Source organism: Mustelus asterias, chromosome 2 (genome assembly GCF_964213995.1).
Source record: "Mustelus asterias chromosome 2, sMusAst1.hap1.1, whole genome shotgun sequence".
Taxonomy (NCBI): domain Eukaryota; kingdom Metazoa; phylum Chordata; class Chondrichthyes; order Carcharhiniformes; family Triakidae; genus Mustelus; species Mustelus asterias.
This window is the reverse complement of record NC_135802.1, coordinates 144,126,456-144,142,242: the sequence shown is the minus strand read 5'-3', so window position 1 is coordinate 144,142,242 and position 15,787 is coordinate 144,126,456. Positions and strand designations below refer to the sequence as shown.

General features: G+C 42.8%; 1 protein-coding gene across 1 annotated transcript in view; it reads right to left on the bottom strand.

Annotated features, from left to right (window-relative positions):
* The window catches only part of LOC144511900 (collagen alpha-6(VI) chain-like), a 138,807-nt gene extending 126,992 nt beyond the window's left edge, over positions 1 to 11,815 (bottom strand). Inside the window, exons 1-3 of the mRNA XM_078242338.1 lie at positions 11,763 to 11,815; positions 9,150 to 9,250; positions 1,624 to 2,238 (exon numbers count right to left, since the gene is read on the bottom strand). Coding sequence (XP_078098464.1) covers positions 1,624 to 2,238; positions 9,150 to 9,225 — 691 coding nt within the window. The 5' untranslated portion in view covers positions 9,226 to 9,250; positions 11,763 to 11,815. The remainder of the gene's footprint in view (positions 1 to 1,623; positions 2,239 to 9,149; positions 9,251 to 11,762) is intronic.
* Between the last annotated feature and the right edge of the window lie 3,972 nt (positions 11,816 to 15,787).

Below are 15,787 nucleotides of genomic sequence, written 5' to 3'. Positions count from 1 at the left end.
TCCCGGTGGGCAGGGGAAGGCCAGCTCAAGGACCAAGGCAGTAGTTACAAGAAAATAACAGTTACATCGACTAGATTGCTGCTGGCCAGTCAGATTGCCCTGCAACTCTGTAAGAAGGGACTTCCTACTGTGGGAGGTGGAAGTGCTACCTCTAGCCAATTAACACTTCTTAGTTGGAAGGGAAACCCCGCCATCTTAAAAATTCTGGCCACTGACAGATTATCATCAACTTGGCGAGAGGGATTTTGATAAAAAGTGGTTAAAACAGATTCAATATTAGAAATTTTCCACAATTAAATGGCTTATTCATTGCAGTTTAGAAGAGTATGGGGGGATCTCATAGAAACTTGTAAAATTCTAACAAGATTAGACAGGGTAGATTCAGAAAAAATGTACCCGATGGTGGGGGAGTCCAGAACTAGGGGTCGCAGTTTGAGAATAAGGGGTACGGGTACGTGGTTTGAGGATAAGAGGATGGGCGGCATGGTAGCACAACGGTTAGCACTACTGCTTCACAGCTCCAGGGACCTGGGTTCGATTCCCGGCTTAGGTCACTGTCTGTGTGGAGTTTGCACATTCTCCTCGTGCCTGCGTGGGTTTCCTCCGGGTGCTCCAGTTTCCTCCCACAGTCCAAAGATGTGCGGGTTAGGTTGATTGGCCATGCTAAAATTGCTCCTTAGTGTCCTGAGATGTGTAGGTTAGAGGGATTAGTGGGTAAAATATGTAGGGATATAGGAGTAGGTTCTGGGTGGGATTGTGGTCGGTGCAGACTCGATGGGCCGAATGGCCTCTTTCTGTACTGTAGGGTTTCTATGATTCTAAACCTTTTAGGACTGAGGTGAGGAGAAATTTCTTCATCCAGAGAATGGTGGATCTGTGGAATTCACTACCACAGAAAGTAGTTGAGGCCAAAACATTGTCTGATTTCAAGAAGAAATTAGATATAGCTCTCGGAGCTAAAGGGATAAAGGGATATGAAAGTGGAGGCGGGATCAGGATATAGAATTTGATGATCAGCCATGATCATAATGCATGGTAGAGCAGTATGAAGGGCCAAATAGCCTACTCCTATTTCTCTTTTCTATGTTTCTATGATTCTGGACTTGCTTGACACTTTGTACATTTGCAAGAACATACTGTAGTGGGTTGCGGTTGTTGTCATGTGAATTTACAATAAAAAACTTAATAATAATCAGAAAGTAGTAGAGGCATGTTTTCACTGCATTCAGGTACTGCAGTAAGAAGTCTCACAACACCAGGTTAAAGTCCAACAGGTTTATTTGATAGCAAATACCATAAGCTTTCGGAGCGCTGCTCCTTCGTCAGATGGAGTGGAAATGTGCTCTCAAACAGTGCACCAAATAAACCAAATAAACCAAATAAACCTGTTGGACTTTAACCTGGTGTTGTGAGACTTCTTACTGTGTTCACCCCAGTCCAACGCCGGCATCTCCACATCATGTCCACTTCAGGTACTGCAGCAGCAAATAAATCATTTTGTAATAAAATACCAACTCATTGGATTATACTGTCCCTCACAATGAAACTAAATGCAAACAAGGTAAATACCTCAAACGTCCATCATAAATTCTGATCTGAAGGAAAGAGGAGATTGAGCATTACCTGGTGGCACTTTGATGTCTTCCACCACATACTTTTTCTGTGTGATTGCTTTGATTGTAGTGGAAAGTGCATTGGCAGACTCCTCGAGTTCAGCAAAGTCACTGACCTTCACTAAAAATGGATGGTTTGCAAGAAAGGCCATTGCTGCCAGATCCTTTCGGTTCGCCTTCCCTACACCAATGGAAATAACAAGCACACCATGATCTTTTAAAGCTTTGGCAGCTTTTTCAACCTTATCTTGAGATGACGCAGCCGTAACTATTATTGCAAACTGGGGAACCTTGATGCCCTTACGACTTCCAGCAGATTCTTTGAAGAATGTGCTGTGTAAAAAAGTAATGGCGCGTCCTGTTCGCAGAACCGGTCCACCCTTGAAGGTATAATCATTCTGTAGGTAATTCACCACCTCCTCTTTTGTCTTGAATCTATTCAATAAGAATTCAGTTTGTGGATCCCTACTGAACTGAGCAAGTCCAATTCTGTATTTATTCGCTTTAACGTTCAGCTGATTAACAACCTGTAAAATGAAATTCTTCATATGACGAAATCCTGCTTGTCCTACATGTCGAGATCCATCGACCAGAAATACAACATCAGAGTAAGGTTCAAATTGAGCTGTGAATTTAAAAAAAGTGAAGGATAAGTATATGTGTAGAATTATCACTTGTTAACAGAATTATTAATATTAAGGGTGAAAGGCATTATCTGAATATTGCACCACCAATTCTTTTAATGAATCATAGATTTATAGAATCCCTACAATGCAGAAAGAATGCAGAATGCCCATTGAGCCTGCACCAACAACAATCCCATCCAGGCCCTAACCCCATTAACCTTATGTATTTACCCTACTAACCCCTTGACACAAAGGGCAATTTAGCATGGCCAATCAACCTAACCCGTACATCTTGAATGGTTCCAAAATTAGAAAACCTAATTTTAATATGGCTGCCAAGCAAACAGGTTATGCCCAGTCCTGGTTAACTTTGATGCCTTACACACTTACACTTCCAAGTTTCAATTTGAATACAGCCCAGACAAACTGAATTAAATCTCTGACGTCTATTAAATATGTAGCTTCTACGTGAAATTATTTCGAAAATACAAACCAGGAACATATTAATTAGGAGCCAGAACAGGCCATTTGGCCCCTCAATCCTACTCCTCATGGCTGATCCGATTGTGGCCTCATCTCTATTTTCCTGTCTACTCCCTACACCCGTCACCTCACTTGTCATTCAAGAATCTATCTAATTCACCCATAAAACACTCAATATTCTTTAACATGTAAATTTCAAACTTTTCCTTTGGGCAGAATTTTACCACTGTCCCCCATTGGCCAAGATGTACGCTCGAAAGCGGAGTGGGGAGGGGGGGGGAGGGGGGGGGGGGGCATGTAAAATTCTCTGGGTGGCCCTCCCAACAACCTCCCACCCAACCCGGATGGTTCTATCGTTTGAGGCTGGGCAAAGCCAGGATGGCTTGCCTGCCCTCACCCTCTACGGGCCGGTTCCCACTCGGAGTGGGAGGAGTTCAGGGTGGAGACGGGAGGAAAGCCTGACAGATCACCGCGTTCAGGCCTCTGGTGAGTTTGGGGCGACACAATGGCACAGTGGTTAGCACTGCTGCCTCACATCGCCAGGGACCCAAGTTCGATTCCCGGCTTGAGTCATTGTCAGTGTGGAGACTGCACATTCTCCCCGTGTCTGCGTGGGCTTCCTCCGGGTGCTCTGGTTTCCTCCCACAGTCCAAAAGATATGCTGGTTAGATGGATTAGCCATGCTAAATTCTCCCTCAGTGTACACGAATAGGCACTGGAATGTGGCAACTAGGGGATTTTCAAAGTAACTTCATTGCAGTGTTAGTGTGAGCCTACTTGAGACTAATAAAAAAATAATAATTTACAACATTGGCACCCTTTCCAGATTGGGCACTTCACCCTGGAAATCATACTGAAGCATGTTGTCCTCCTTATATTCTTCTGCTGACTTGATCCCAGTTAGACGCTTTCCTAATTGTTTAATTAGAAACAGCACCTGAAAGCTATGTTTAAGTATGTGGAGAGGCGATGGCCTAGTGGCATTAATTCAGAAACTCAGCTAATGTTCTGGGGGCCTGGGTTTGAATCCCACCACGGCAGATAGTAGAATTTGAATTCAATAAAAAATATCTGGAATTAAGAATCTACTGATGACCACGAAACCATTGTCGATTGTCGTAAAAACCCATCTGGTTCACTAGTGTCCTTTAGGGAAGGAAATCTGCTGTCCTTAATTGGTCTGGCCTACATGTGACTCCAGACCCACAGCAATGTGGTGACTCTCAACTGCCGTCTGATATGGCCTAGCAAGCTGCTCAGTTTCAAGGACAACTGGAGATGGGCAATAAACGCTGGCTCAGACAGTGATGCCTATGTCCCACAGATGAATGAATGAATGAATAAAAATTCTGTCAAGATTCCTACTTCCATGATTTATTGCCATTCTGAAGACAAATATATTTTAAGATTAAAAATTCTGGAAGAAGCTGAAGTAAGGAAGTCATTACTGCGTACAGGCACTGATATGACTGGGTTATTTTCTTATATGACTGTTAAGGATGCCAAATTTATTCAAGCTATCAGCTCAAGTTCTTGATCTGAAAGGTTGCATTGCCCCACAATCATCTTATCAAAGTGATAGAAAAACTCACTTGAAAGGAATTAAAAATCACAAGAACACAAGAATTAGGAGCAGGGATGGACCACACAGCCCATCGAGCCTGCTCCACTATTCAATAAGACCATGACCAATTTTGGGCTCCGTTTGGAAACTCCATTCTCCTGCCCACTCCCTAACCTTCGCAATTCTCTGCAAGACCAAATATCTGTCTATCCCAGCCATAAAGGTATTCAATGATGGAGTATCCACAAGCCTCTGGGGTAGAGAATTCCAAAGATTCACAAGCCTTTCAGTTGTATAATTTCTCCTCATCTCTGTCCTAAGTGACTGCCTCCCTATCTTGAGAGCGTGCCCCCTTGTTTTAAACTCCCAAACAGTAGAAACAATTTCTCAACATTTAACCGAGCAAGCCCCTTTAGAAGTTTGAAGGTTTCAGTGAGATCATTTTTCATTCTTCTAAACTCCAGAGAATATAAGCCCATTGACTTCAGTGGGCCCAGAAGATCCTGCAAGCAGCCAATGGTGAGCACTTGAAAGAACACCTAAGAAACTGTCGCAAAAAACATTCAACAAACTCATCTTCTAGACCACTCTTGCCAATTTGACTGTCCCAACCTTTATACAAATTTAAGTACCCAACAAATATTATACGTCCTTTCTGACAAGCTCCAGTAATTTCCTGTTTAATGCCCTGTATAGCTCCTGTTAGAGAGCCTATTCCGCTCTATGTTTTCCAACTGTTGCTATTCCTAATTTCCATGTACACTGATTTTACTTCATGATCATTTGAGGCCAGATCCTTTCCCACTAATGTCCTTATGTCATCTTTAACAGGGCTACCTCTCCTCCTTTGCCATTAAGTGCATCTTAGTGAAATATTGGATTGGATTTTATCGACCTTCCTTCCAGCTTTGCCCAAGGGTTCCCTGGTGGCGGGGCAGGTGAGCCATACAAAACACCATAGACTTCAATGGCACCAGAAGATCCCGCCAGCGGCCAATGATGAGCACCAGAAACGATACCACAGGGCAGAAAGTCCCAGCCATTGTGCATTCTGGAATATATATTACCCATCTTTGATCACTTTGCAACCATGCAAATGGGAGGCAGTGGTGCACTGGTATTATCACTCGGCTAGTAATCCAGAGACCCAGGATAGTTCTCTGGGGACCCATGACAGATGATGGAATTTAAACATCTGGAATTAAAAGTCTAATGATGACCATGAAGCTATTATCAATTGTCATAAAAACCTAACTGTTTCAGTAATGTCCTCTAGGAAAGGAAATCTGCTGTTTCATCAATGATCTTCCTTCTATCATAAAGTCAGAAGTGGGGATTTTCATAGATGATTGAACAATGTTCAGCACCACTCGCGGCACCTCAGATACTGAAGCAGGTCATGTGCAAATGCAACAAGACCTAGACAATATCCAGGCTTGGACTGACAAGTGACAAGTAACAATCATGTCACACAAGTACCAGGCAATGACCATCTCCAACAAGAGGGAATCTAACCATCACCTCTTGACATTCAATAGCATTACCACCACTGAATCCTCCACTACCAACATCCTGGGGTTACCAATGAGCAGAAACTGAACTGGACTAACCATATAAATACTGGGGCCACAAGAGCAAGTCAAAGGCTAGGAATCCTGTGGTGAGTAACTCAATGCCTGAGTCCACAAAGGCTGTCCACCATCGACAAGACACAAGAAAGGAGCATGATGGTATACCGTCCACTTGCCTGGACGAATGCAGCCCCAGCAACACTCAAGAACGTCAACACCAGCCAGGACAAAACAGCCCACTTGATTGCCACCTCCTCCACAAACATTCAACGAATGGTGGCAGCTGTGGGTACCATCTACAAGATGCACTGCAGGAACTCACCAAGATTCCTTAGGCTGCGCCTTCCAAACACATGAGCACCACCATCTAGAAGGACTTGGACAGGAACACCAACACCTGGGACTTCCCCTCCAAGTCACTCACCATCCTGACTTGGAAATATATCGCTATTCGTTCACTGTCACTGGGTCAAAATCCTGGATTTCCCTCCCCAAAGGCACTGTGGGTGCACCTACACCTCAGGAGCTGCAACAGTTCAGGAAGGCAGCTTCTGAAGGGCAACTAGGGATAGGCAATAAATGCTGGCCTAGCCAGTGACGCCTACATCCTATAAATGAATAAAAAAACAAATGCCTCAGTAGTTGTGATTAAACCTAAATTATTTATCTCTATTTGTGCCCCTTGATCATCTATCTTTTTGTAGATGCTTCGTGCATTCAGATAAAGAGCCATTAATTTCAATTTTTCATTCTGTCCCCTGTAATGTCCTTATTCATTGATATACAAACTCTTTGTCCCTTCTTGACCCACTCTGCTTGTCGTTACCCACATCATCATACTCTTCTGATGGTTCAACCTTTCTCTTTGGATTTCTAAATTTCCCGTCACTCGAAACCTCCCTGCACTATGTTAGTTTAAATCCCTGCCCATAGCCCTGGTTATTTGATTGGCCAGGGCAATGGTTGCAGCCCAGTTCAAATAGAGTCCTTCCTAATTTAATAGGTCACTTTTCACCGACTACTGATGGCAGTCAATCAAAAACCCTTCTTCCCACACCATTCTTTGAGCTGCACGTTTAATTCTCTTGGCCCAATTCTAATTGGTCGGGTAACAATCCTTTGATGTTTTGCATTTCAATTTGATCCCCAACTACTCAAATTCTCTTAGCAGAACATCATTCCTGGTTCTAGCTAAGCTGTTGGTTGCTACATGAACCACAACAACTGGATCGTCCTCCTCCCACTTCAAGTTTCTTTCCAGTCATGAGATGTTTTTAATCCTGGCACTGGGCAGGCAACACAAAACATTTGGAGCTCCCAGTCGAGACTGCAGAAAACAATATCTATCCCTATAACTATACTGTCTCCTATCACTATCACATTCCCCTTCCCCGCAATTTGAATGGCATCCTTCACCGTGGCACCATAGCCAATCCACCTTGCTATCCTTCTCCTCATCCACACAGGTAACAAGCACATCTCAGCTGTTGGACGAAGTTAGGGCTGATACTCCTCCATCACTAGTTGCTCTTGGAGGCCAGCTGAGAGTCAACCACATTGATGTGGTTCTGCAGTTATATATAGGCCAGACCAGGTAAGGCAGATCTCCTTCCCTAAAGGACATTAGTGAACCAGATTTCAGAAAAGCCTATTGGTTCACTAATGCCCTTTCGGGAAGGAAATCTCCCATCCTTACCCGTTCTGGCCGACATGTGACTCCAGAGCCACAACAATGTGGTTGACTCTCAACTGGCCTCCAAGGGCAACTAGTGATGGTCAATAAATGCTGGCCAACCCGCGATGGCCATGTCCCACGATTGAACAAATAAACTCATTACCTGCTGGTTCCCCATATCTGCCAAACTCAAAGTCACACTCTCCTGTCCCAGATCTTTGACCAACTCCATGATTTTGCCTAACCTAAGAGGTGTGACTGCTTCCCAGAACAAGTGGCCAGGTAACTGTCCCCTCCCTGATTCTCCGTAATGTCCACAGCTCAGATTCCAGCTCAGCAGTTCCGAGTGGAAGTTGCCTAAGTTGCAGACACTTGCTGCAGATATGTTTGACCAGGATTGCAAAGCATTCCACAGATTCCCACTAGCCTAGAGATATAGAAGAAAGCTCATCAACTACAGGAAATAGAACGTAAATAGAAAAAAGAGTATGTCTTTCCCCCCTACACATAATTCCCCACACAATATCTACATCTCACTCTGACATGGTCGCAACTTTTCGGCCGCTCACGTTAGCGGATCTTCCGGTCCTGCCAGTGGTGCACCCGTACCACAGGTTTTCTGGTGGCAAGGGATGCATTCAACGGGAAACCCCTTTGACAACAACGGGACCAGAAGATACCGCTACTGGCCAATGGCCTCCCACTGTCACAAAATATGCGCTGAGTTGCCACCCATAATCTCCTTTCCATGCATCCCTTACTCTGAATCATAGAATCCCTACAGTACAGAAGGAGGCCATTCAGCCCATCGAGTCTGTACCGACCACAATCCCACCCAGGCCCTATTCCCGTAACCTCGCACATTTACCCTACTATCCCCCTGACACTACAGTCAATATAGCATGGCCAATCAACCTAACTTGCACATCTTTGGACTGTGAGAGGAAACCGGAGCACCTGGAGGAAACCCACGCAGAGACAGGGAGAAAATGCAAACTCCACACAGACAGTAACCCAAGGACAGAATTGAACCTGGGTCCTTTGCGTGTGAGGCAGCAGTGCTAACCACTGTGTCATCATGCCACCCCTGAAGCACTTCACAACAAAGCTTGAGAACTATTAAGATATCCCAATGTTTTTAAATGCTGAGAATAAAGTAAGAATGCACATAATGAGTAATGTATTCATGCCACATTTATTGAGTAAAAGAAATGCTTTAATAATCTACTAAACGAGGGAAAATGTTCCACTCGTGAGATTTCCCTACCTTTATTTCTTTGCTGTTTGACAACTATTGTCTGTTGCTCCCACTTAACTCACGGGATTTAACCCACCACAGCCCTGCCCCACCCCACTTCATCTCTCCTCCACATAGACATGTGAACAAAGCAAAAAAAGCCTTTATTCTTTGAAGATGTTAGCTTGTGCTTACATCTTAGCAATGCTAAATTAGCTCATTGTCAAATGCTTAATTCAATAAACGTGTTTGCTTTTTTTGGATTGTTAACCACATGGAGTTAAACAAGTACATCTGTAAAAACTAATTATGCACCGTTCATTAAGTACAAAATAGCCAAAAGAAAAAGTAATTAAATATATAGACAATTGCTTACATACCGCTTCGCTGAGAGTTGGTAACATATACATTTGCAGTTAGAAGAAATAGCATTGCAGTTACTTCTAACCACCCCATGTTGAGAGGGTCCCAGGATGTTTTCCTAAGAAAAGCATATTTGACAAATATTTTATGACCTCTTCAAGTTTAAAAGTGAACTCCTTCAAACTACAAATAATTAATCAGGCATAGTTAAATGACACATTGCAGCAACAACAGCAACTTACAATAATACAGCATCTTTAACATAGAAAAACATTCCAAAATGCCAAAGAGCGGCACAATCAAATAAAAACATCAGTCCTGAACCTAAGCAAGAGATAATAGAAAGGGTGGAGTTTATGGATGGGCTTAAATGAGGAGAGCCAGGTTTAGAGACTCAGCCGTTTAGAAGGCAATTCCAGCTCATTGATAACTGCAGGCAATGCAAAGCTCCCTACCCTTGGATGTCATTTATGATTTTGATTAGGAGTGTTTCATTGGTGTTTGCATGGGCAGCAACCTGGTCTGAAAAGTTCAACCAGGGAGTTGTGCAAAAGATGAGCACAGATTTGCAGGATGGCAAGAACTTTGGAGAGAAAGGGAGTTTGGAGATGGGGTGGTGGTTTGCAAAGATAGGGTGTATTCTTTGAGGATGGACTAATAGCAGTATGTTTGAAAAGACGCAGTACCTGAGGAGAGAGAGCCATTTACAATACCAGCCTTGAAGCAAAGTTGTGTGGTCATTAGTTTCAACAGAATAGAGTCAAGAAAGCAAGAGGTGGGTCTCGTGGATTGGATGAGCTCAACTGTGGTATAAGGGCTAGGATGATCTTGGAATAGTGAGAAGTTTTGGCAATGGGGAAGAGTGTTTGATGTGATCCATTCAGATTTGCCAATGAATGCTAAACCAGTTGTGCACTATGTACATTCAGGCTGGAATTTTACCATCTCACCCGCCATGGGAATCGGAGCGGGCGAGGGACGGACCATGGAAAGGTCTACTGACCTCGGGCAGGATTTTACAGTTTCGGGATGAGTGAGGTTGTAAAATCCCGCCCATAATTGTGACACTTGGACATAGTGGAACAAAGATCGATGTGAGGGGGAACATGTGGTGACCATACACAAGGCAGAACAAGAGCTTTACTGAGAACAAGAACACCACAGTTAAAGACAGTTGGGTGATTAAACAGATTGAAAGCTGCCAAATGATAGTGGCAAATGGTTGACCAAAGACTAGATAGATGTGCGTTCATAAGTGGTCTTCAAGTAAGGTGGAGGAGTTCTTTATTATAAGTTAAATTCCATCTTGGTGCAAAAAGCTGAAGTACTAAATTAGCACTTTTCATAAAATCCTTTAATAGCTTCAAAATAAGCAACATGACTTTTAAGACCATGGTGGTTTTCTTTCAATTGGTTATATTGTAATACACAAAAGGCTCTCATAGAGAAAGATTGATCAAGATGTAGAATCCCTATCGTGCAGAAGAGACCATTCAGCCAATTGAGCCTGCACCAACTCTCTGATGGAGTATCTTACCTAGACCCTCTCCCCTGTCCTATCCCCATAACCCCACACTTTTTCCATGGCTAATCCACCTAACCGACACATCTTGGAACACTAAGGGGCAATTTAGCATGGCCAATCCAGCTAAACTGCACATCTTTGGACCGTAGGAGGAAACCGGAAAAACCCACGCAGACACAGGGAGGATGTAAAAACTCCACACAGTCACCCAAGGCTGGAATTGAACCCGGGTCCCTGGAGCTGTGAGGCAGCAGTGCTAACCAGTGTGCCGCCCTATATAGGCAAAAGTTTCTGGGTTCAAAGCCCATACCATGACAGGAGTTCACAATCTGGGCTGAAGCATTGAAGAAAGAACAGCATTCACATAGCACATCAATATCTCCCAAAATGGTGGGGTTTGAAATACAGTCCAAATGTAATTAGGAAGTTGTCCTTTAGCTAGACATTAAACCCAAATGTTTTTCACCCTTCCAGACCGGCTGTAAAGATCAAAGAGAATTATTGAAAGAATTTGGGAGCTGGTTAGCATTCCTCCTTCAACCAATGCTACAAGAAAAATCTATTGATTGTCATTCATCTGATGCCAATGTGTGGGATATTGCTGGTACAATCGCCTGTACCAGTGATTGTTCGTCAGGTTCCAAGAACAGCCACAATGTGAAATCGTGTTGGTTTATCGCACAACGGTTATTGTGCTGTAAAACAGGAATATAGACTGTATTAAACCGTTTCCATGGGCGAAAACTCAATTACTATTCTCAGAAAATGCTCGGTTCCCTCTTGGATTCCTTCAATAAGATTTATTTCAAGTTACATTTGGGGAGAAATTAGACTCTTTGTCCTTTTCCTTTGTAAATTAATCTAATTGGCAATCCGAAAGATCTTTTAAATCTTGGTTTCTTCCCTTGTTAGATCTGTCCGAACTCTGTCTTCCATCACAATGACTAATTTAATATGGAATCCGTTCCCTTTATCTCATCCAGTTTCAAACTATTTGCGTTAGCCGAATCCTTCCAAACGAAAGTTGATAACGGTTACTTTCTCGATGTTTTCCCAAGTTTTGGTCATGGTTTCCCACAAATACGGTGATTTCTAGACCACGAACCTTTCAACGCTTCCACCCTTGGAAAGGAGCTCGGGTTCTGCCAGTTTGGGAACGGATGGATCGCCGCGGGCAGAAACTGGTCAATGTTACACCCAAAAACTGAAAGATAGCTACCTGAATGCACTAATTTCAGTGTAACAGAATGAAGCAACGAACCACTTATACCAAAAAAGATGGTAATGAGAGCGATTACGTACATTGACACTTGTAAAGCCCGCTGACTCTTTGAAGAAACAGCGAATTTCATGCTTTTCGTGGGCAAACGAAATTATTCAGCACTTTGAGAGTACCCTGTCAGAGGTGTATCTCCGTGTGAAACGGCCCGATTAGGTGTTGGGTAACGCAGGGGCAAACAATGGCATGGGGTTAAAACACAAATTTGACTTATATTTCCCCCAAAGTAAGGTTTCTAAACAGTGGCAATGTATCTCCAATCTGAAACAAGGAGAATATGCATTGCTGAAATCCAAAGAACGCAGCGGAGCAGAAAATCTAAAACAAACCTGCCTCATGTCATTTGTATGGAACTTAAGCAAAACATAGTCTAAAACTGATTCAGGATCGCAGCTTTAAATTAATTAAGTCGACTAAATACAGTGGCAGTATAGAGGAGTTTAATGACAGTGTTGTTTGAAGCTGTCTACTTTTATTCTGTATAAAATCCGTGCACAAATATTTCAGAAGAAATCGTTACTTACAGTTGCTTAGCAAAGCTGAGGATTTCCAGCCGCCAAGGGCACTGAGCAGCTCTGAAAACTCCAAGGTCTTCACTTTAATAAATTGCTCGAAAGCTCCTCCCTCACACTGCACTTGCCTCCCACTGGGAAGGCGTCGGAAATAATTACACTCGTTTTACAGTCAGTAAATTTCGCCCGTTGTCTAAATCCAGGCGGCTCTTCTCCCTACCCTGTGTATGTAGCGGTAAGGCGTTTCCTGTTGCCATTGGGTTTCCTCAAGAATTTGAAGAATTGGCTTCATTTCAAGGCAAGAGGAAGAACTGATTGGGGTGGGGGGAGAGGGGGGTGAATTTAGCTTGACCAATCTCGGTTTGAGGAGGTGCCAATAACAAGTAGATGGCGAGCTAGACCGTGTTGTGCACTTAGACTTCCTCAGTTCATTTGACAAGATTCTCTACAATAAGATCAAAGCAGTATCGGCCTTTTGGCTAAAATCAAGCATCAGATCAAGCACAATGCCTTCTCTTGTCAGCTTGGACCTTGTTTGTCTCTCGTGGAGACATTGAATTGGATTCAATAGGATTTTGAATTTGGTTTTTTGGAGCAAGCAAAGAATGGATTTGGGTTTGCCCAGTCCATTTTGAGCATTGGCTTCAAGGATAGAGTAGAACTTTAAGGATAGGGTAGAAAAAATTAAAAGATCAAAGCAGTATCCATTGGAGGCAAACATAACATGGAGAAGAAACAGTTGTGAAGGGTAGAATCACCCAGCACTGTTGGAAGAATCATGTCAGCCTAGGCAAAGTTCTGAGTAGTTGCAACATTGCCCAGTAATGAGATCACTCATTTCTGATTTAAATCAATCAGCTGCATTCAAAAAAATCAAAGCCAAATTGTGAGGTTGACATGATAATTCTAAACTTGAAGGGACAGAGGAATCAAAGAGAGAGATGGAAATTGCAAGATGAATTAAATCAAAATAGGTGAGTGGGCTAAATAACGGCAAATGCTGTTTAATACAAACAATTACAAGTTATTGCAATAGAAAAAATATAGTTGCACTCCTTTCATTGACATATCTGAGAATGAAGCTGAAGAAAATGCTGGAAAATCTCAGCAGATCTGACAGCATCTGTGAAGAGGGAAAAGAGCCAATGTTTCAAGTCAGGATAACCCTTTGAAACGTTGGCTCTATCCTCTCTCCACAAATGCTGTCAGACCTGTAGAGATTTTCCAGCATTTTCTGTTTTGTTTCAGATCCCAGCATGTGCAGTATTTTGATTCTACATGTCCAATCAAAGGAGAGCAGCAAAAGTAAAATTATATTGATCTACTTAGCCAATAAAATTAAGTCACCATAGTCCCAGGTGACCATAGGCTGCTCTCCCCTTTTGAGGGGGAGAACTGACTCATGGCGATTTAGCCTGAGGATCACCACACCTCAGGCAAGGGACAAGGTTGAGAAGGCGGTGCCTTCATGAATAATCTCAGCTGGTACAGGATCTGCATCACAAACCAGCCATCCAGCCAACTGAGCTAACCAATGGTCTTCTGAGGTTTCCCTCCAGCTACAGATTTGGTGTCATGGGTGTGACCACCGGTATTGAGTTTTTTGCAAAAATGTACTTTATTCACAAAATATCTGAAAGACACATTACAAAACATTTCAAATTGTCATAACAGGAAAGCACAACAATATTCATATGTTCTCTAGATATCAAGATGCACTCTGAGGTGCTTCAATTCAGTAATGAGAACATTACAAACATTTCAATATTTTGATTACAGAGAGTACAATTTTGTTCAAATTATGTATATTATAGAAACAGAAATTAGAAACAGCAGTAGACCTGCTCCACCATTCATCTTGATCATGGCTGATCACGAATTCAATATCCTGATCCCTCCTTCCCTCATATATCTTGATCCTTTTAGCCCCAAGAGCTATATCTAATTTCTTCTTGAAATCAGACAAAGTTTTGGCCTCAACTACATTCTGTGATAGTGAATTCCACACATTTACACCCTCTGGGTGAAGAAATTTCTCCTCACCTCAGTTCTAAAAGGTTTACCCCTTATCCTCAAACTATGACCCCTAGTCCTGGATTCCCCCGCCATTGGAAACATTCTTTCTGAATCTACCCTGTCTAACCTTGTTAGAATTTTATAAGTTTCTATGAGATCCCCTCTCACTCTTCTAAGCTCCAGTGAATGTAATCCTAACCAACTTAGTCTCTCCTCATATGACAGACCTGCCATCCCAGGAATCAGCCTGGTAAACCTTTGTTGTCTTCCTTCTATAGCAAGGACATCCTTCCTCAGATAAGGACACCAAAACTGCACACAATACTTCAGGCGTAGCCTCACCAACACCCTATACAATTGCAGCAAAACTCCCTATCCCTATACTCAAATCCTCTCGCTATGAAGGCCAACATACCATTTGCCTTCTTTACTGCCTGCTGTACCTGTGCGCTTACTTTCAGCAACTGATGCACAAGGACTCCAAGTTCTCGCTGAGTATCCACCTCTCTCAATTTACACCCATTTGCGTAATAAACTGTCTTCCTATTATTGCTACCAAAGTGGATAACCTCACATTTATCCACATTATACTGTATCTGCCATGCGGATACCCACACACTCAGCCTGTCCAAATCATGCTGAAGCATCTCTGCATCCTCCTCACAGCTCACCCTCCCACCCAACTTTGTATCATCTGCAAATTTGGAGATAACACATTCAGTTCCCTCTCCCAAATCATTAATATATAATGTGAACAGTTGGGGTACTAGCACAGATCCCTGAAGGGACCTCACTAGTCACTGACTGCCAATCAGAAAAATACCCATTTATGCCAACTCCTTGTTCCCTCTCTGCTGACCAACTTTCTATCCATTTCAAGACATTACTTGCAATCCCATGTGCTTTAACTTTACATAATAGTCTGTTATATGAGACTTTGTCGAAAGCCTTCTGAAAGTTTAAATAAACCATTGGTTCTCCTCGGTCAACTCTACTAGTTATATCCTCAAAAAATTCCAATAGATTCGTCAAGCATAATTTCCCTTTTGTAAATCTATGCTGACTTTGTCTGATTATACCATTGCCATCCAAATGCTGAGTTATGAAATCCTTGATAATGGACTCTAGCAACTTCCCCAGTACTGACGTTACTCACTGGTCTATAATTCTTTGTTTTCTCTCTATCTCCCTTTTTGAATAGCGGGCTTACATTAGCTACCCTCCAATCTGTAGGAACTATTCCAGAGTCCAAAAAAATTTGGTGATGTTGCAATCTGAGGTGCTTCAATGCAGCCACACACGGTTAGGATTAAACACACAATC